At 40.7% G+C, this 20,667-nt stretch overlaps 1 protein-coding gene across 6 annotated transcripts in view; it reads right to left on the reverse strand.

Annotated features, from left to right (window-relative positions):
- SPATS2L (spermatogenesis associated serine rich 2 like) overlaps positions 1-20,667 on the reverse strand; it is a 165,354-nt gene that overhangs the window by 31,353 nt on the left and 113,334 nt on the right. For 5 of the 6 annotated variants that reach the window (XM_035007439.1, XM_035007444.1, XM_035007443.1 and 2 more), the window contains 2 exons: positions 6,896-7,102; positions 5,422-5,557 (listed from right to left, as the gene is read on the reverse strand). In XM_035007439.1, coding sequence (XP_034863330.1) covers positions 5,422-5,557; positions 6,896-7,102 — 343 coding nt within the window. The remainder of the gene's footprint in view (positions 1-5,421; positions 5,558-6,895; positions 7,103-20,667) is intronic. The other variant, XM_035007441.1, reaches the window with a different exon arrangement.

A 20,667-nucleotide genomic window follows, 5' to 3' on the forward strand; every position in this document is an offset into this window, starting at 1 on the left:
GATGGGGTGGCTGGGTGATAGACACTGGGGAGGGTATGTGCTATGGTGAGTGCTGTGAATTGTGCAAGACTGTTGAATCACAGATCTGTACCTCTGAAACAAATAATGCATTATATGTTTAAAAAAGAAGAAGAAGAAGAAGAAGATAGCAGGAGGGGAAGAATGAAGGGGGGTAAATCGGAGGGGGAGATGAACCATGAGAGACTATGGACTCTGAGAAACAAACTGAGGGTTCTAGAGCGGAGGGGGGTGGGGGGATGGGTTAGCCTGGTGATGGGTATTAAAGAGGGCACGTTCTGCATGGAGCACTGGGTGTTATACACAAACAATGAATCATGGAACACTACATCAAAAACTAACGATGTAATGTATGGTAATTAACATAACAATAAAAAATTAAAAAAATTTTAAATTAAAAAAATTAAATTTCCTGCGGCACTGATAAGAAAGCACCATCTTTCAGTCAATGTTAAGTTATTCACTAAGAGAACAAATAAAAAACTCCAAGACCACAGGAAAACTGGGCTTTTAGCATCAAATGGAAAGCCACGAATTAACCAAAAGTCAGCTAAAAGTTTGGGGAGGGCTGGGGAGAACGAACCCAGGAGGAAAGAATCCTGCTATGTGATAAACCTGCAAGGAAAGAAAAATTGTCTCATTTGGACTCGAATTGGAAGTCATTCCAAGCTGTATGTTCCAGGATTTGTACATGATTTGGGCACCCAAGGAGCAGCAGACTGGGAGTGTGGGACACAGGGCTGCCTCGCTTGTTCTGGAAGGTCCCACTGGCAATTTCCGCTTCGGGAAGCCTTCTCAGAAAAAGGACACAATGTTTAAAATGTCACAGGGATGCTTATCTGGTTGGTGTGTGGGGCCACCCTGCTGACTACCCTGGTGGTCTGTGTGGTTTTGCTTGGCTACCACTGAAGCTTCCACGGCAGACGAGAGGCCCACTTCGGAGTGAGATTTGAGGGATGCCGGAAGATAGACTTCATCTCGGAATGGCTTTTTCTGCAGCCTGAAATTCTCACTTGTAGGGTTATTCTTTTGGCTGATGGAGAGGGTCTCAACACTCTGTTAACATAAGAATTAAATATATCACTTTGGGAAGGAGAACCCACGGTCATCAGAAGGATGAGGTTATCAGTGACACAAGAATGAGTGTCAATCGTTACTAAGAAAAAAAGGAAAGTGATATGGGGACCCAGTACAAGTTTATCTTGTAGTGAGTGGTGATGTGGGGAGGAGCCCCTGGCCCGCAGGGAGCACCTGTCTTTGCTGTGGGGGAGGATACTCCAAGGTGTAGAGAAAGAGGAAAGCAAGGGCTGGGGGTGTGGGGGCAAGCGGGGCCTGGAGCTCCTGACCTACTCCAAATTCTGCTGAAGTAAGACCTGGCGTTGCTTCAGGAAAAAATAAACATGAGGTATAAGGACGCATGCTTGGACTGGTTTCCCTTTCCTACCTGAAAGCAAAGCAGCATAAAAATATTGTCCCTCCCAGCCTCCATTCTCTATGACCCTGTTACCCCATCCCCAGCACAAGCTCTACCCTCTGGCTCATTACCATCTTCCATTTCCTTTAGGAGTGCTTTTAATTAGATGTTAAATTGACAATAGCGCCTCGCAATTTTTACAGCCCTGTTTTGGAATACTTCCTCTCCCAGCATAGGGCACAGCTATCAAGTATTATTCTCCTTCCTTGATGTTTTTTGAATTCAATGTTTATTGTTCATTTTAAGCCGGCACCATCAACTTGGACACACACACACACACACACACATTTGTGATGAGAAGCTAGACTAGTCTGCACACAAAGCAATTATATCTGGCAGCTAGGATTCCAAAGGATGAATATTTTCCAGTTGTGGTAGGGGGCCAATCATATAGGAGGGAAACCAGCTGTTTCATGTTACTTCCTGATGTGACTTTTCACACAGACACTCATGTTGCAAAATTTATTTTCTGTTAAGACCACGTGAGAGCATCATGTCATCTTTGCTGCCCTCTTGGATCCCCAATTCTTTATGGGAAAACGAGAATGATCCATGTAATGGTCATTCAGCCTTATGTAACTGTGTCCTGGTCGCAGGCCAACTTTGAGCTACTTCATGGTCTTCTTCAGTAATTGTATTGAACAAAGCGTTCTTCACGGCCAGGCTGGCCCCAAAAGCATTGGGTTCATTTTATTCAGATGCGTGCTCACTGGGGACTGGGCATGTGCAAGCAAGTGCTTTCTCCCAGTCTCCCCAAATCATCGTTCCCGTGAATCCCAGCACGCTTTTGGAGAACTTGATCAGGCAGGATTCACCTCCTGAAGCCCGGTAGCAAAGTGAATGTTCAGAATGTCTTCCCTGAGAGTTTCTGTTTATTTCTAAGCTCCACGCAGTGCCCGTCGAAGGCTCTGGTGAGGGCGCCGCATGGCCCAAAGCAAGGACAGAGGAGCCAGAAGTGCAATGTGGCTTGTGCCCCGGGTGGGTTCAAGTCTGTCTCCGAACCATCACTCGTTTGGGAAATCTCGAGGCCTTGTCCCGCATCTTCCACATCTGCATATGCCTTACAATGTAATCCTGAGGGTCTGACTCTATTAAATGAATGACGCTGCATTCAAAATTTTCTCTAGTGCCTGGAGTCTGAGATTTCACCCCCAAGAGGAAAGCTTCATTTCTGAAAACATGCAAGCTGCCTTCTTCAATTCTGTGACCCGTTATTTTTTAAGAGCAGCCCAATCCCTGAAATTCATCCATTTCTCCCCCTCAGAAAATGAGAGGAGGACTTTATCCAAGTACATCAATCATCTCGCTGGCTAGGCTGCAGGCTTGTTTGGAACAGAGAGGCAATGTTTTTCCGTTTGGCAGAAATGCCTGCTAATGGTCGATGAGAAAGAATTCCTTTTGTTTTATGTTTAAGTTAACATCTGTGTACTTACTTTGGCATCATTTTTATTAAAGGTTAGATCGGAAAGCAAGCACTGGTGTTTACGCATTTTTGTAGTAACAGCACATAGAAAATGGTTCATCTCTATTTCTTCTTCTTCCGTTTGGAGGAAAAGTGCCATTTGTTAGGAGGTGACTTTTAAACAGCAGTGCTGCCTGGCAGAGTTCATTCAGAAGCGATCCTACCCAGCAGTTTAAAACAAAATGTGACCCACAAGCCGAGAAAAGATACACAACTTCCCTGGATGCTGACTGCCCTGGCCCCACACTTCCAGGTCTTGAGGAGTGAAACACAGAGAGTCGGTTATAAATCTCAAGATGTCTCGTGACCCATGTGGTGCTCATTTTACTAAGGAAATAAAACAAAAAAAGTACTCCAAGCAGCTGGAGGAGAGGGGTAACTTGAGGTCAGTGCTACACTTAGTCAATTAGTGTGTGAGTCACTCGGAGGGAAGGGATCATACAGAGGCCCCAGAGGAGGAGTTTACTCTAAAATGCCACACAAAAGAGTAAGATAGAGTGGTTTTCTCTGAGCAGTTTACTAATGCCTCCAGAGACTAGGAAACTACGACCCCCACGAGCTGAATCTGGCCCACCCTCTCTCTGCATTTCGTGCCATAACAGAACTGAGTAGTTGCACAGAGACATGGCCGACTGTAAAGCTCAAAATATTTACTAGCTGGCGCTTTATAGATAAAGTTTGCTGACTCTGGCTCTGGAGAACAGGCCTGGAAGTTGAGTGTGCTTATATATATATTAGGGTAATTTAAGGATAGATTTAAAAAATCATAGAACTATAAAATTTAAAAATCAGTAAAACTAATAACACCTTTTGTTTGTATAGCACCTTTATCTTCTCTAAGGACTTTCAAACATATTCCTCCAGTTTACTTTGAACAATTAGTTTATCGTCTGATCAGACAGAGAAGAGTTCCACTAAGGTGGAGATGACATGACTGGGTGGAGGGAAAATGATCCCTCACTGAATGATCAGTGATGGAGATGGTTTTCTTTCAAGTCTCTGATACATTATGCACATTGGGATCTTATATTATATGTAGCAGATGGTTTAAAATTCAAGACTTCTAGATTACGTTAAGCGTAATCCTTGGTTTTACACAATTCTATAATCTGCTAAGAAGCACATCTGTGTCAAAGAAAGGACTTGGAAAGGAAAGCTATGCAGAACACGGGATCAAATTCTAGAATCATGGAGAGCCAATGAGGTACAGAGAACACATGTGAGCCTGGGTACTGCGGATATGCTTTTCTTGTCTTTATATTTTTTCTCTTTAGCACCCTGATTTTCCTTCAGGAAACCACAGCTCTTCAACTCTCAGTCCATGGGATTCAGGTGGGGCTCACCTGACCACTAACTCTGTGGTGGGCACATGGCCCTGGCCTGGCTAGTGGGGAGACTGTCCCTCTTGCCACAGTGACCAGTTTAGGGACAGATACATGACCCAGCCCAACCAATGCGAATTAGCCCTTGGACTTTTGCTGGAACTGGTGGAGACAAAGCTCTCTCTCAGATCACAGGGACTAAGGATTATGCAAGCTGGGAGCTGCTAGGGGGTCACCTCTGCTACCACATGGGAGAGATCATACCTAAGAATGAAGCCAAGAATCAGCAGAGCCAGGGAGATTGTAGGAGAGGCTGAGAGAGGAAAGGAGGGAGAGAAGGAGAAAAGGAGAAAGGGAGGGAGGGAGAGAGAAACTGAATTCTCAGAACACAATTTGGGCTTAGAACCAAATTTGCCTAAAGGAATCTCCTGGATTTTTCATGTATATCAGCCAATAAATTATCCTTTGTCGTGAACTAGTGTGACTTGGGTTTCTGTCACATGAAACTGGAAGAGTCTTGACTGATACACTGAGAACTTTTTCTACTGACAGTAACTTAACCTTTACCAGTAGATACCTCATTTCAGTCATGCAGTACACGTGAGCAAATATACAGAGCTCAAAGAAATGTCTCCCATCAGCACCAGCTGCAGAGCAGGGCAAGGCAGGACCAAAACCACACCAGTGTATCATTTCTTAATTCCCCAGTCTCAAGATACCCAAGAATGGGATTCTATCACTAAGCTTGCCTAAGATGTTTCTGAGTTTTGTTAAGGGAGTCTTTCTTATTTTATAATGATAAGGCTGGAAAATTTTTTTTTCTCAGTGGCGTTCATGATATTAGCCTTCCAGGGATTTGTCAAAAATATTATTTGTTGAGGTTGTGTTCTACATCATTCACATACTTTGGGGCCAACTTCAAACTCCAATGAATTATGTGTATCGGGTTTCTTCTTATTCAAACATTTTCCCTTCTTTTTTATTCCCAAGATATAGGCCTCTGCCTGCAGGATTTAAAAAAATTTGCTGAGGAGTTGTTCTGTGATGTTTATGTATTAAATAAACAACATTTCCCATCAGATGCTTTTACCTGTAGGAACAGCTCAAGTGCCGTCAGTTTATAGTTTCTAAGTCGAACTACTCACCAGTTGTGTAATTCAGCAAAGGCAGCTTTGATCTTCTTCACCGAACTATCCACTTCTTCCTTGATCATGACACGGTATCTCGTTAGAGATACAGTGCAGCGTTGCAAATCCTTCACCGATTTCTCAATGTTTGGGCCTAAAAGTAATGTCATGAAAAAAATGTTAAATTGAACACTTTATCTTTTTCTATCTGAGCTAAACAACAACAACAAAAGCAGCTAACTCCCCTACCCCTAATAAAAAGAGAGAGATTTATCTTTTGTTTCTCAATGAAAAAAGAAAAAAGTTCTGTCAAGAAGATGTTTCCGTGTTTACAACCCAGACTTTTAAAAAAACCCCAGCGGGTGACTGGTGCTGTGGTTTGACTAGTGGGTGCTGCAGGCGGGCCCTTCTGGGCACACGTGCCTCCCTTGTGCTTTGGAAAGGGGCTCTGATCATTATGTTCTATTACAGATGACAGTTTCTTAGAATCTGATTACGTCTGAAGACCATTCGTGCTGCTGGCTCTCACCACTCTGTGTGGTTAAAAGCCAGCAGGGCTTTTGGAGGAGGAAAAGGACATGGGGTTTGGGAGAGGTACAAATGAGCTCTGGAGGGGAGGGAGCCGGGTATGCTGGCTCTGGTTCCCTTCAGTCCCGAGCCAGGCCTGTAATTAGAGCGGCAGCCCTCAGAGCTGCTCGAGGGCTGCCAATCTCGCCTGGTTTCCTGAAACCGTCACCAAGGTACACGGGTAGGGCAGAGCAAATGGGCAAATTGTACCGATCCCAACAAGGCCACGTTTCTTAGAAGAAAGAACTCTCCCTCAAGAGAAGTAAGAAGGTCTATCAAACCAAAGCCAAGGAAATCAGATACAACTGAGGCTGAATCAGAAGAATATCATTTCATCTTCTGGGAATCAGAAAGGAAGTGATTAAACCTTTCGTGTTTAATACCAGTTATGTGTAAAGTATAACAAAGTCCAAAATGCAATAAAATACAATAAAAACACAGTGTGTCAATGATAAAATCCTCTTTTGGGGTTATACTGTCTGCAAGTTCTAACACAGAACTGAATTTACATGAGGAAGGTCATATCAGCCTCTAGATTCATCTTCATTCCGTGCAAGTTAAGAACGTGTGTGCCAGGGAAACATTCGGCAGTCACATTACCAAAAGGGCTCCCGCATTAACGTTTGCTTCATAAAATATGAAGGTAGAAAGGATTCATGGTGCAAATCTATCCATGCCTACGAAGAGAAGAATGACCACAGAGGGGCAGAGAAAGGGGATGTAATTCCTCTTAAACATCTGAGACCTTCGATGAACATGGGAGGAATCACATCTACTTTTTAAACTATGTGGGTCACAGAAAGAAATGCAATTGCATGGGCATCTCTCTGCACTAAGCAGCATCCTTTGGAAAATTCTTTCATTCTGGCACTTCTCTGAGTGTGCAAAATGTGTTGAGTCATTTGTGCAAAAGAAATCACTTTACCTCTTTTCTTTGCCAACTCATCTGGCTTTATTTCAAGATGAGCTGCAGGGGTATTGGACTTAACAGGAGATGTTTTTGCCTTAGGCTTGCTTGGGTTACAAGGCTGCTCAGCTGACCACTGTAGGCCATCTGACCTCTCTGGTGTTCCATGTATAGGTTTGGGATTCCCATCTAAGGATAGTTTCTGTTGCAGTGGTCTGTTGCCTTCTGTAAGAAAACACCAAATAATGACTGTGAAGTGATAAACTAAAAACAGTGATGAGAAAGTGATGGGGGAATGCCAAGATTTTTGTTTTTGTTTACATGTTGGCAATAATGCCCTGTTGCAAACAGTGAGGAGACTGCTTTAAAAGAATCTCTAGAAGATTTGAGGATATCCTAGAAATACCGCCTTGAGCTGGGAGTTGGAAGACCTGGGTGGGCGTTTCGGCTCTGGTAATTACTCATACGGTGGCCCTGGGCAAGCCACTTAACATCTCGGAGCCTTGGTTTCCTCACTCGTAATGAAGGTTATTAGGAGATGAAGAGGTTTTTGGGTTTTTTTCCCCTCATTCAGTAAAGGTGTAAGCATCTTTAAGTAGGATTTCATATTGAGGCTATAAAAATGCAGGCTTCCTATCTCCAAGTGCTACATTAATGTCTTGTGGTATTTTATTCTGAATTAATGAAGGCAGAAGAGTGATTGGAGATAGGGCAAGAATGAAGTGACAACAGGTACTATAATCATTTCACTTAATTTATGGAGGGATTAAATCGGGAAACATAATATCTCTACCATATTTAAAATCTAGGGAGTCAAATTGTCTCTAGAGCTTTAATAGATGTGGCAATAAATTAGCAGCACATTGCTCTCAGCATCTTTTAAAGGTAGGGTTCTATTTAGTTATTGCTGGAGTGAATTAAATGGCATCTTAGTGGCCGGAAAAGGAAATGTATCACCCTTAACATCTTACTCACAACCAGAGAGAGCTTTGGGTATAAAAAAAGTGAAGCCAGAGTGCTTTTGAAGGCCAGGTTCTTGGAGAAAGCTGAGTGTAGTAGAGAGAGTGCAGGTATGGATCCAGGAGACCCATGTTCTGAGCTTCCCTGTGTCCTGGATGAGCCTGTAGGAATGACTCCACTTCTCTGGTTGACTATGGCTCACACTCAAACAGAGCACAGCACAACCTCTATGAATCCCAGCCCCTTTGTGCCCTGTCTCACTTCTCTCTACTCCAATGGCACCTCATAAAAACTTACTGCATTATATTTTAACACAGGGCTATCTATGTGTCTGCCCCTCATCCCTGCCTTGAGGAGGCTAGGACTCCCTTGAAGTCTAATACTGAAATCAGATTCATTTTTGAAGCCCTAGTACTTGGGTCTGGCTCAATAGCTACCTGTAAAATTGTGACTGAATTAAAGTACCCTTAAAATGATTTCATAGGAAAAAGACACAACAAAACAAAGAACCTTTCCTAACACTTGCCACAAACATTTGGAGACTATACTTGGAAGGTGCAAAAGACTATCATCTGAGTCGTAGTCAGTTTGATTTTAGACATTTAAGAGAAGTGTAAATTTTACTTTGGTTGAATCCATCATTCATAACTTATATATCAAGAAAGCACAGGGGTGCCTGGGTGGCTGTCAGTTGAACGTCTGACTCAGGTCATAATCTCAGGGTCATGAGATTGAGCCCTGCATCAGGCTCCATGCTCAGCGGGGAGTCTGCTTGAATTCTCTCTCTCCCTCTCCCCCTGCCCCTCCCTGCCATGGTCTCGCTCTCTAAAATAAATAAATAAATCTTAAAAAAAAAAAAAAAAGCACAGCATCCATCTTATGGGCTGAATGATAAGTACTCTCTAAAGGGCAATTACAATACACAATGAAATACTCAACAAAGGTAGTGAACAAATTAAGTACTGAAAATAGCATTTCCTCCAGTGGTGAAACAGATTTAAATGGTAGTATGCAATTTTATCTTTAAGTATACTAAAGTGGAATTTCAGTGTAGGGCAGTGGTTATCAAGGTTTATTGTACTTGAGTTCTCCCTTAGTACTTGTTACAAATGCAAATTTCCAGAAAACACCTTCAGGGATTTTGATTCAGCAGTGGGCCCAGGATTCTACTTGCCAGGTGATTCTGTTGAGGTGAAGATGGATGGCACCACCCACCTAAAGAAACTCTACTGCATATGAGGAAAAACTAATTTTCTGATGAGTCTGTAAATGTTTTGTTAAAATAGTGATTAAGTGCAGGCTGGCTCCAACTCACTCCCTCTCTAAATCTTAGTGAAGATTCAGCCTTGATGAAATATTATAAATTGAGAATCTAAAATATAGCTCATTGTGCACAGTGTAGTAAATTAGTCTTATTCTTGAAAATAAGGGGATTTATATTATAGCCTAATGGAAATAACGACCTTAGAATGAAGGGAAAGCATTATTCTGTTGGATGCATAAGAATTTTAAATGGAAGGCAAGCATGCAAATGAGCATGGGTTCATTAACCTAGAGCTGAAAATATTTTATTTGTGTCTCAGACAACTGGTATGTGGGTTACTGGTTCATTTCATCATTCATCCAACAAAAATTCATTGAGAAATATGAATAGCAGGTTTTTTTTTAGGGGCCTGAAAAGCTGTCTTATTGGTAGAAATCACTGAACACTGGAGAGATCTGAAATTCTCAAAGATGGTTTGGATATATTTGCACATTGGCTGTCTCCAAATATAGTAAAACTCTGGAGCTCTTTCAGATGAAAGCTGGTGGTAAGTTATTCAGCTATAACAGAATTAGGTTCATCTTAACCACAGATCCTGATGTTTCTAGCAACAGAATAATGGGGGTTCTTTCCTGGATACTGTGATTTCCCTCTAACATTATGGCCAGAAGTACCATCAGTTCTCTATCTTTCTGGAATCTACTTATAAACTTCAACAGACTGTAGCTGACTCAGAGTTGATTCCTATCTCTGTTCAATAAGGTAGCCACTAGCTCTAAGTGGTTATTCAACATTTGAAATGTGGCTTGACTAAATTGAGATGTGCTGTAAGGGTAAAATACACACTGAGATTTGAAGCCTTAGTCCAAAAAAAAAAAAAAAAAAAAGAATTAAAAATATTACTTCGACAATTTAAAAAATATTGATATGTCAAAATAATGATATTTTGTGTATATTAAGTTAGATAAAATATATTACCCAATCTAAATTCACCTGTTTCTTTTTACTTTTTTAATGTGGCTACTAGAGATTTTATTTATTTATTTTGCTACTAGAAATTTTAAAATTACATATGTAGCTCACATTATATTTCTATTGGGTAACACTAATATAAAGCAGAAGGAGCATGAGATTATTGATCTAAAATCTGCCATCACTACTAATTTATATTCTAGACTAAGAGAGTTCTGATTTTAGTGAAACCTTAAAATATCCTCTGCGATTTCTACATGAGAAAAGTGGTGACAGAGTGATGTAGGTCTTGTTCATCACTGTACGCTTGGTGCCTAGTAAGTACATGATGAACACTGAATGAATGAATGAATGAATGAGCATTATTCTGGTACTTTCCATGTCTGGGGCCCTTCTAGTTATAGGGAGCCTAGTTTGATATGAATCTCTGGCTGTGTCTTTATCCAATATTCATCAAATACTTGAATCAAAGTAGTTACATCTTGGAAAGAAAAGTTATCTCTGGAAACACCCAATCTGCCCAGATCTCAATAAATATTATATATATTTTCATCTAATCCTAAAAATGGCTCCTAGAAGCTTATATGTTTTTGAATTTAACTATTACCTGAGCCTTCCCTTTATTAAAAATACTTATCAAATCCCAACATAGATGGTATACATCTTCCTGAGTATCATTCTGATTTCTGATTCAATCTAACTCAACAGATACATATGGAGTGCCTGGTATGTGCAAGCCCTGGTTTATTCATGGGAGATAAATGGGACATAGTCTCCCTGCCCTTAACAACTAATATGTAAAATGTGAAAAAGTAACATAAGACCATAACAGTAAATCTGAGTTCACCTTTCCCCACTGAATTATGTTGGCACCTTTGTTGAAAATCAATTGACTATTATGTGTGTTCTATTTTTGGACTACATTCTATTCTACTCATGTAGTTGTCTATCCTCACCCCTAACACCACACTGTGTTTTTTACTGTAACTATTTAATGAGTTTTAATATCAGGTAATATATGTCCTCCAACTTTGCTCTTCTTTGTCAAGATGGTTTGGGCTAACTTAGGTCCTTTGCATTTCAATGTAAATTTAAGAATCAGCTTATTTCTACAAAAACAATCAGTGTATTTCTACAAAAAATCTGATGGGAGTTTGATTGGGCTTGAGTTGAATCTATAAGTCAATCTGGAGATATTTAGTATCTTAACAATATTGCATCTTTTGATCTTTGAACATGATACATCATGCCATTTATTTAACTTTTCTTTAATTGGTCTCAGCATTGTTTTATAGTTCTTAGTGTCTTGTGCATCTTTCGTTAAATTTATTCCTGGGTATTTTAGATATCTTAGGCTACTGAATATAATATTTTTAAAAACTTCATTTCCCAATTGTTGGCTGCAAAAATACAACTGATTTTTTATATATTGAACTTTATACTTACTTACCTTGCTAATTTCCTTATTAGTTTTTTTTTTTGTCTTTTATAGGTTTCTTAAAATTTTCTATATAGGCAATAATGACATCTGTAAATGCAGTTTAGTGTCTTTCTTTCCGGTCTTTCCTTGCCTTATTAAACTGGTTAGGAACCCTAGTACAATGCAGAATAGGTGTCCCTGCATTGTTCTTGATCTTAGGGAAACTGTATCCAATATTTATTATTAAATATGATCTTAACTGTGGAGCAGATTTTTCATATGTTTATTAGGAAATTCTCTTATATTCCTAGTTTTCTGGGACTTTTTATTATTTTGCCAAGTGATTTTATTTTGTCTCACTTATTGAGATGATCATATTGTTTTTCTCCTTTATTTTAATATTATAGCAAACTACATTAATCGGTTTTTACGTTAAGCCAATGTTGCATTCTTGGGAAAAAGCACACTTGATCATAGTGTATTACCTTTTTTATATATTGCTTACTTCAACTTGCTAATATTTTGTTGAAGATTTTGCTTCTTCATTCATGAACAATATTGTTCTGCTTCTAATGACTAATATTTCTCTTCATTATAGGTCACATTTGATTGCTTCTTGTGTGGATTTATTTTACACAACAAAACATAAACTGTGGTGGTTGTTTTTTGTTAACATTACCAAAGAAAACAAATCTTCCTCTTGGGAGAAATATAGGACTAGGTTTCAAAGATTTTCATAATATATGTACAGTCATGTATGTGTTCAGACTTGAAAGTTTCTGAAAACTCTTTTTTCTTGTTAGATTTTACTCTTCAGTGAAGCTTTATGTATTTATAAGTAGACTGAAGGAAGTATACTCGGAATTCAAATCTAAGTTTAAGAAATGTGTTACATATAAGAGTAGGTCTAAAAAAATTATTTTAACCCATTGAGTTAAGATCCTACTATACACCGTAAAGCACAGCTCCTGTACACAGTAAAGCAGTTGTCTGATGATGATTAACACAGTATTATAAAGTAGTTCTACTTAGAAAAAACTGAAAAAGAAACAAAGTATAATTTTATTATAAAATTATGCCTAAAATTGCTAATGTCTATGTTACTGAAAGCATGTTACATTCACTTAAAAGTAATTAAGTCAATATGTTAGTGTTTTATGGTAACTGTTAATAATAATAATAGTTCTTTGATCATAATCTTAGTGTTCTTAAATATTCACAAAAAGAGATATGCAAATGGAAAAGAAACATCTTAAAGTGTTCCATCACCCTACTAATCAGTTTTACAAATAAAAACAATGAGATTAGTACAATCTTTCTGGACTGCAATATATTAAGAATTTCAAAAATAATCATACTCTCTGAACCCCAAAATTCCATTTCTAAGAAAATACACCAAGGAAATCATTATAGTTGTTTATAGAGATTTATATATAAGAAATGTTCACTACAGCATTATTTACAAGAGCAAACAAATGGAAACAATCCACATGGACAAAAGTTTGGGAATAAAAAGAAGTATGTCAAATTCATAAGAACACAATGTGGCCATTAAAATCATGTTTTTAAAGAAATGAGATAATGTTTATCATGTCATGTTAAGTAAAAAGAATACAAAAGTTCACATACTAAATAATATTTGTTTTTAAAAATCCTATATATCTGTGCAGTTAAGAAATTCTGAAATGAAATTTAACAGTGGTTGTTTCAGGGAGGTAGGATTTTTTTTCCCCTTAAACCTTCAGTTTTCAAAAAAAAATTTTTTTTTTAAAGATTTTATTTGTTTGACGGAGAGAGACACAGCGAGAGAGGGAACACAAATGGGGAGTGGGAGAGGGAGAAGCAGGCTTCCCGCTGAGCAGGGAGCCCGATGCAGGGCTCGATCCCAGGACCCTGGGATCATGACCTGAGCCGAAGGCAGACGCTTAATGACTGAGCCACCCAGGCGCCCCTCAAATTTCTTCATTAGTATTTTCTTCTAAAACCAGAAATACAAAATTCATAATTGTCTTTAAAAAGTAGCACAGTGACTTCACAAAATTTAACCTACACTTCTTTACATATTCTATCACTAATACTTCCATGGAGAAAGGCTTGTTTGTCCGAGTGCCTCTCATGTCCAGTTACTGTTTTAGGCACCAGAACTACAAGGGTGATCAAAGGCAGATGTGCTCTCAGTCTTTCCAGAACTTGCCGGGTATTAGGAAGACATATAAATCAAACTGCCACACAAACAAATGTAGAATTGCAGCTGTGATAAGTGTTATGAAAGAAAAGTGCACAGTGTTCTGAAGTCTGTCACTGGCGTAGCTGGCTTCATACAAGTAATTCCCCAGCCAACACCTCTGTTCACCCGAAAGCCTGTGAACTAACCAGGTTAAGGAGGCAGCAAAGTGCAGGCCAGGCAGAGATGGCTTTGGGGGCAGGAGGGGGTACTGTGTGCCAGTTATCAAGTTACTGTCTCTTAGCTCAAATCTCCCCTTCTTTGCCTCACTTTGTGGTGCTGGAGCTGGTCCCTGTAAATGATTCTCTTTTGCCGGCCAGTGGGATGTTGGCTTTATCAGGGGAGGGCGATAACGTGACCATGCGTGCTAAGAGGGCAGGCATACTCTTCTCTTCCAGGTCTGGTTCTTTATTATGCTTATTCGTCACAGGAGCTCCGGGCGGCACTCCTGCCGCGTTCTCCGTGTCCCGTGGCTCTGAGCAGGGCCAGTCTCCCTACACCCTCTGGCAGTGGTACCGTTCTACAGAACAGCCCGGTCCAGGCTCTGCAAGTTTTTGTTGTTGTTGTTTTGCCACCATAAGGCTGCATGTTCCTCTGATGGCCATATACCTTTGATGGGAGGAGAATCTCAGTGTTAGATTGGAGGGCTCTCTTTATTGTCCAACCTTCCTAGAGATAGTAACTACTCTCTTGCGTGTCTAGATCCCTTTTAGTAATTAACCACCTCCTGGTATTTCTAGTGTTTTAGTAATTCTCTGTATTACTTTCCTCCCATTCAAATAAACCATGTGGGTTCTGTCTCCAGACTTGAACCTGACTGATACCCACAGCCAGCATGAGGGACTGAGAGGGGACCAGGATGGCTGGAGTAGAGACAGCAAGAAAGAGTAGGCCATACAGTGAGGCTGGAACTGGAACAGGGGCCAGACCATGCTGAGCCTACAGGCCATGGTGAGACTTTTGGTTTTTATCTTAAGAGTTCAGAGTTGTGGTTTTGAAAAGATTTCGGGATACAGAATGACTTAGAGGGGAACAATGTAAATGCTAGGAGATTAATCAGTGAACCCGTATAGCAACACAGGCAAGAAAGGATGATGGCTTTGGTGGGAAGGCACAGGTAGAAACACAGTGAGACTGGATGGATTCTAGGAATATCTGGAAAAGAAAATCGACAGGACTTGTTGATGGATTGGATGTGGGAGTTGAGAGAGGAGAAGATGTCAGGACTGATGCCTAGATTTCTGGCTTGCACATCAAATAGATAGTACACTAGGATCATGAGCACTTTAAGAAAGTGGAGCCTGGGAGGGAGATCATGAGTTTGCTTTAAGCATGTCGTTGAAGACTTTGAACTGTTAAAGTGAAAATGTCAAGCAAGAGCCTGGAAAACAGAGTTGCCTGGACTGGGAAGATGAATTTGTGAGCCAGCTTATATAATTAAAACTCGGGCATGGTTGAAATGATCTAAGAAGATGGTACGGTTTTATATGAGAAAGGGCTTGGAACCAACCAAGCCTTGACGAACTTCCCTGGTTAACAGCCAAGTAGAGAAGAGTGACCCTCAAAGGAAACAGAGGAACAATGAAGATGGAGGGAAAATCAGGAGAGTGTCATGTCATAGGCACCAAAAAGAAGAGACAGAGTAATTAAGGATAGAGTGATCAACAGCACTAAATGTTGCAGAAAGAAAAAAAGACAAAGGATTGCAAAGTGTCTGCTAGATTCAATACATGGAGGCCACTGATTAACTTAGTGGGAGCAACGTCTTTGGAGTGATGGGGCTGTAAGCCATAATGAATAGGTTGATAAGTGAGAGACAGAGGTGAAGAAATGGAGAGAGTGAGTAAAGATAATTCTTTCAGATGTTACAGAATAATGGTCTAGTGATGAAGCCCCAAGAAAACTCTTCACATGACTGTGATGGTGCCCCTGGATTTGCATGTTCCATCATTCTTCTGTCGCTGCTCGACAGGGGAATGAACAAAGTCAGAGGAACCCGTAACTTTGAAACAGAGACCCAAACAGACAGGTTTATTTCAAAGACATAGTATCAGTCAGTTCTGCCTTTTCATAACTTCTTTATCAAAGACAGATGGACTTTATTATTTCAAGTCCTATGAAACTTGATCAGTTCAGTGGGTATAAGGCTGGTAATTTTCAGATTGGAAAGAAACCTTTTAGTTTTATTTACATGACTTTTCAAGGTCTCATATGTCATTAATACCTTTCCAGGCTTATTTATATTAAAAGATAATAGATAATAGGGGTACCTGCATAGCTCAGTCGGTTAAGCGTCTGCCTTCGGCTCAGGTCATGATCCCAGGGTCCTGGGATCGAGTTCTGCATCGGGCTCCCTGCTCGGCGGGGAGCCTGCTTCTCCCTCTCCCTCTGCCCCTCCCTCCTGTCATGCTCTCTCTGTCTCTCTCTCTCAGATAAACTCTTTTAAAAAAAGAGAATAGATAATAAAGTCAATGAGTTAAGTTGTCGGTGACACAGGTGGGCAGGTTCCCTTCATTTGTTTCACTGACTTATTTCACTACAAAACAGTCTCAATTCTCATTGCATTTTGATAGAGCCGTTTAAATCTTTGTTCAAAAATTTAAAAAAATTTTTTTTTGGAAGGTCTTTTGTTCTTTGCAAGGAGTGCATTCCATTTAATTAAGTCTGTCTGTAACGGAAATCACCTAACAAGGTACGGGTGGGAAGTTACAAAGATATCAGCTCTTCAGAGATGAGTAGTTTTGTGTTTCTGCTGCAGGCTTGCAGCAAAAGTCTCTTTCAAATGAGAAGGAGAACGGAGACAGCTCTGGATTTCACTCTACCCACGTGACAGAAAAATACCCCAGGGGTTCTGCATTTCCTGTGCCCGGGTGTCACTACGTCCTGTGTGTGTCTCTGTCTCTTTCTGCTTTATCATTACCCAGAGAAAGGAAGCAGAGTCCCCAGTCATGGAAGCTGCACTCGCAGGCCTCCCCTAGCTACCTGAGCAGTTCAGACACTGGGAGCTGAGGGGGAGACTGAACAACACACAACTAGACCCAAGAGCTGACGCTAAGTATTCAGATGCTAAAATGATAATTAAGGAGGAGTGATAATCACGATAAACGTGCTTTAAAATGTAAACTTCCAAAACGCATGTTCTTATAACAGTACAAAATAAGATCAGCTGTAGAGATTAAAAAAGTGTGGTATCTTTAATTTAAAAAAATAGTAAAAACCTATGGTTACAACTCTGCAAGGGTTTCAGCTCAAGTCCTTAATTAAGGTTTAAATAAAACATGGGCTGCTCAGGCCACTGCAAGCTGGCGTGTGAGACCCTGCTTCGGGGCATCTGGGCCTCGGCCCCAGCATCTCCTCTTCAGTCACTCACCCACCACTGCGGCCTTATCTCGTGCCGCTGTGCACACCCTCCCTCCCTGCCCTGGTCTCTCTCCTACTCACGGTCTTCACAACATTTATTATAATCCAGAATTCTCTTGGTAACTTGGTTCTGTTCTGGTCGATTTTGTATCTCCTCTCACCTTCAAAAACGTACACAAACTCCATGAGGGCAGAGACTGTGTTGCCTTGTTTACTTCCTCTAGAAGAATTCCTGGCATGTGTCAGGATGCTTAAAAATGTTCACTAAGTAGATAAATGATTTGAGGGTTTACTCCGCGCCAGATGCTGTGCTAATCACTTACTGCTTACCACGGTCTTGTAAAGTGGAGTTATATTTTCTGTTTTGCAGGTGAGGACACTGAGACGCAGAGTGGTTAACTTGTCCAGGGTCACACACCCTAGTAAGTGACGAGGCCAAGACTTGAATCCAAACATCCCTAATGCTAAAGCCTGGTTCTTCACTACAATATTATATTGCTTCCATTTGAGAGCTGGTCCTGCTGAAATCCCAGAATATACACATTTGGCTTTACTATTAAAGTTCTAGGCAAGCTGCTTTCATCTTGTTGATCTTTTCTAATCCTCTGGTCCAATATAGGGCTTAGAGAAGCAGGGGAGATAATCTTGAGGCTAGGACCAACAGCAGCATAAAAAAAATCTGTTTGGAAATCCTATAGGGAACCTCACATCATAAAAATACTGTGAAATAGTCTGGTGAGGTGTGTGTGTGTATGTGTGTGTGTGTGTGTGTGTTTAACAATCAGCACAAATGAGAGACAAGCAGCCAACATTCTAAAATAACAGGACACTTTCTCTCACATTTGGTTCAGTTCACTCTGAGAATGAGAAGCGGAATGAGAAGCAGTTCTGTGCCAGGCCCATGCCAAAACAGAGAATCCGTATTGTCAAGGCAAAATGACGGGGCTGTTCCTGTTCTATGATACAGAGCAGATCGTGAAGTCCGGTTTGTGGAGGTCAGTGAACACAGCATGGAGCCTTCTGTTTGAGACAGGTAACAAGTAACAGAAGAGCTGGCTTCCCAGGATGCTTCACCAAATGAGGGGACATAAAGGAAGCCTGCTGGCTAGCAAGAGGAGCTGTAGCTGACGAAAGCCCCGCCCCAAGGTTTATCTCAATGGAGCCAGTTGGTGGCCCATAATCCTGCTCCTTTCCTATTCAATGGGAATTGTGTCCAGTGGGAGGAAGACAACACAGAAATCTGAATTCCTGTTTGGGCCTACACTGTGATAAACACCTAAATATTTCAGCAATCGGAGCCTTAGGAAAAGTAGAGCAGGACGAATACTTAGGAAAGTTGAACCCTAAAGTCATAATGTGCTTTAGACATTTAGATGGGCCTCAGGATTAAACATGATCCGTGGCATTACTTTTGGTAAAAATAAATCTTAATCTACTCCTTGTCTGACTTTGTACTTGGATGCAGAATGATCTTGATTGGATTATGTAAAAGATCTAATTTGAGCTGTTATTAAAAATTCTGAAATACAGAAAAAACTACTCCATGGCTTAAAGGAGTAATTTTGTACTAAGTTTAAATCAAACTCCCAAACTTCTAAGCTCCGGGCTGACAGGCAGCATTGTCCCACTCGTCAGTGCTATATTTACAGCCTGAAACGATGATGCTTTTGGTGGTGAGTTTTCATGTAGGAAGTCACACTAACACCCCTGAACCACCTGCATATATCTTAAAGCTAACTTCTCCCCTACCAGAAAATGATTCTGTTTAAAACTTTTTAAAAAGAGAGATCTTGAATGTCAAGGTGTTATAAAAAGATAAAACACACGTTGCACATGTTCACAGCCTGCTGCCCAGCTGGGCATTCGGGGCAAGCTTCCTTGAGCCAGTTTCATTATTGGAAAGATTGATAAATGCTCCACTGCAAGCAGACTGGAGATTTCTTTTATGCTCATACTTCGAACTCACTCAAGTACAGAATATCATTATATGGCTTTGTTATGATTCCTTTTTCCTAATTTTTCAATTATACATCTTTTAGGAGTCAGGGAGCCCATGGTTTCAGCAGCAACTCCCCAATGCATGCATTAAATTGCACAGATCTGAGTCAGGCTTTGGCAAAGTGGTAAGAGTTACCCCAGGGGTGTGGGTTCTCTTCTTGTCCTCTCAACCCGGGGTGCGGGCATGCTTTGGCTTCCTCAGCAATTCAGTGAGGGGATGGGGTTAAAGGATCAATGCCATGCTTTCTAGTTCCACGGCTCTGCTCAAAATGGGGTGCAGGATGTCCAAGACCTAACACTCATCTGTGAGATAGCTGTTAGAGGCCTCGGGACTGCCAATGGATCAGACAGGCATTTCAAAGCCATTTCCCAGTTTGGGCATCACCTTCCTGGTAAATTTTCACTATCTTCCGGAAGGAAAACCTAACTAGTTACAAACTCATTTTTAAATGTATGATCATAACACGTGAGCCGCTGATGAAGTTAATGGTCAACCAGGAGGACTCCCTTCCTTTTGCAAAAATATCTAATGACCTTCCATATCATCATTTATTCTTTAACAGGAAAATTGATGTAAGGCATGGATTTGTACCGAACCAGCAACATTCACAAATAATACCGACGTACTTCAATGCCTTCGTGCTGAACGTAACAAAACCAAAAGGATCCTGGGATGGCTCTTTGTGCAATAAAGGAGGCTTCACAGAAAGTTTCATGGTAGAACTGACAAAAGCCTCCTTGTACAGAGAACTCCTCTAGTGGGTACTTAACTTTCAAGACAGCTAGCCACTGTGAAGTGAAGCGCTTCAATATTGAATTTGTTCTAACGTCATATACTTGATAGAGTTACCGAAATTGTTTTAGAAAGAAGGTATAAATTATAAGTAAATGAACGAATATACGTGCTAGGCTTTTAGTCTATGATTGATATCAAAACGGCAACTTGAGTAATTAGATTTTGAAAGTAATTCATGTGAATGCAATAACAAGCAAGGTTGGGAATCTGCCACTCGATTATTTAATTTTTTTCTCCTGCCCTTACTATAAATCAAAATATTCTCAAAATTGTAGGCATGGTAAAAATTGAATTTAAAAAATCCTGGGAAATTTAGATTCTAAATGGAAATAAGCTCTTTCTGTTGTTTGTCTGTTTGCTTTTGAGGAAGCACCGTGCACTAGGGGTCATGTGAATTACCGCACTCACTACCAGTCGAGTTGGTAGGTAATGTGTTTGTGGAAGAAAATCAGTGCTTGGTGAGCAAGCTAAAAACTTACTAGCGTGTTGTACAGCATGTGAGTTATTTAACGTTTCCCCACGGGAGCCCTGGTTTGGTACACGTCACCATGAGATGGTCTGTTTGCATTTGTCTCTTCTGCCGGGCTGAATTCTTCCTAGGCAGGGCCCCTCTTGCTCATTTTTGGCTGATCAGAGGACAGCGTTGCCTCACAGGCTGCAGACTTGCAGTACACGAGGTTGTGGAGTCCGGTCCTTTCTACTTCTTTTTAACCCTCCAAATCCCTTCTTCCGCCTCAAGGCTATGGGTCCTTCAATTACCGTGACTCCCATGAACCCTCCCTGGATCACTCATGGA

The sequence above is a fragment of the Mirounga leonina genome, unplaced genomic scaffold, assembly GCF_011800145.1.
Source record: "Mirounga leonina isolate KUSES-001 unplaced genomic scaffold, KU_Mleo_1.0 Mir_151, whole genome shotgun sequence".
Classification (NCBI taxonomy): domain Eukaryota; kingdom Metazoa; phylum Chordata; class Mammalia; order Carnivora; family Phocidae; genus Mirounga; species Mirounga leonina.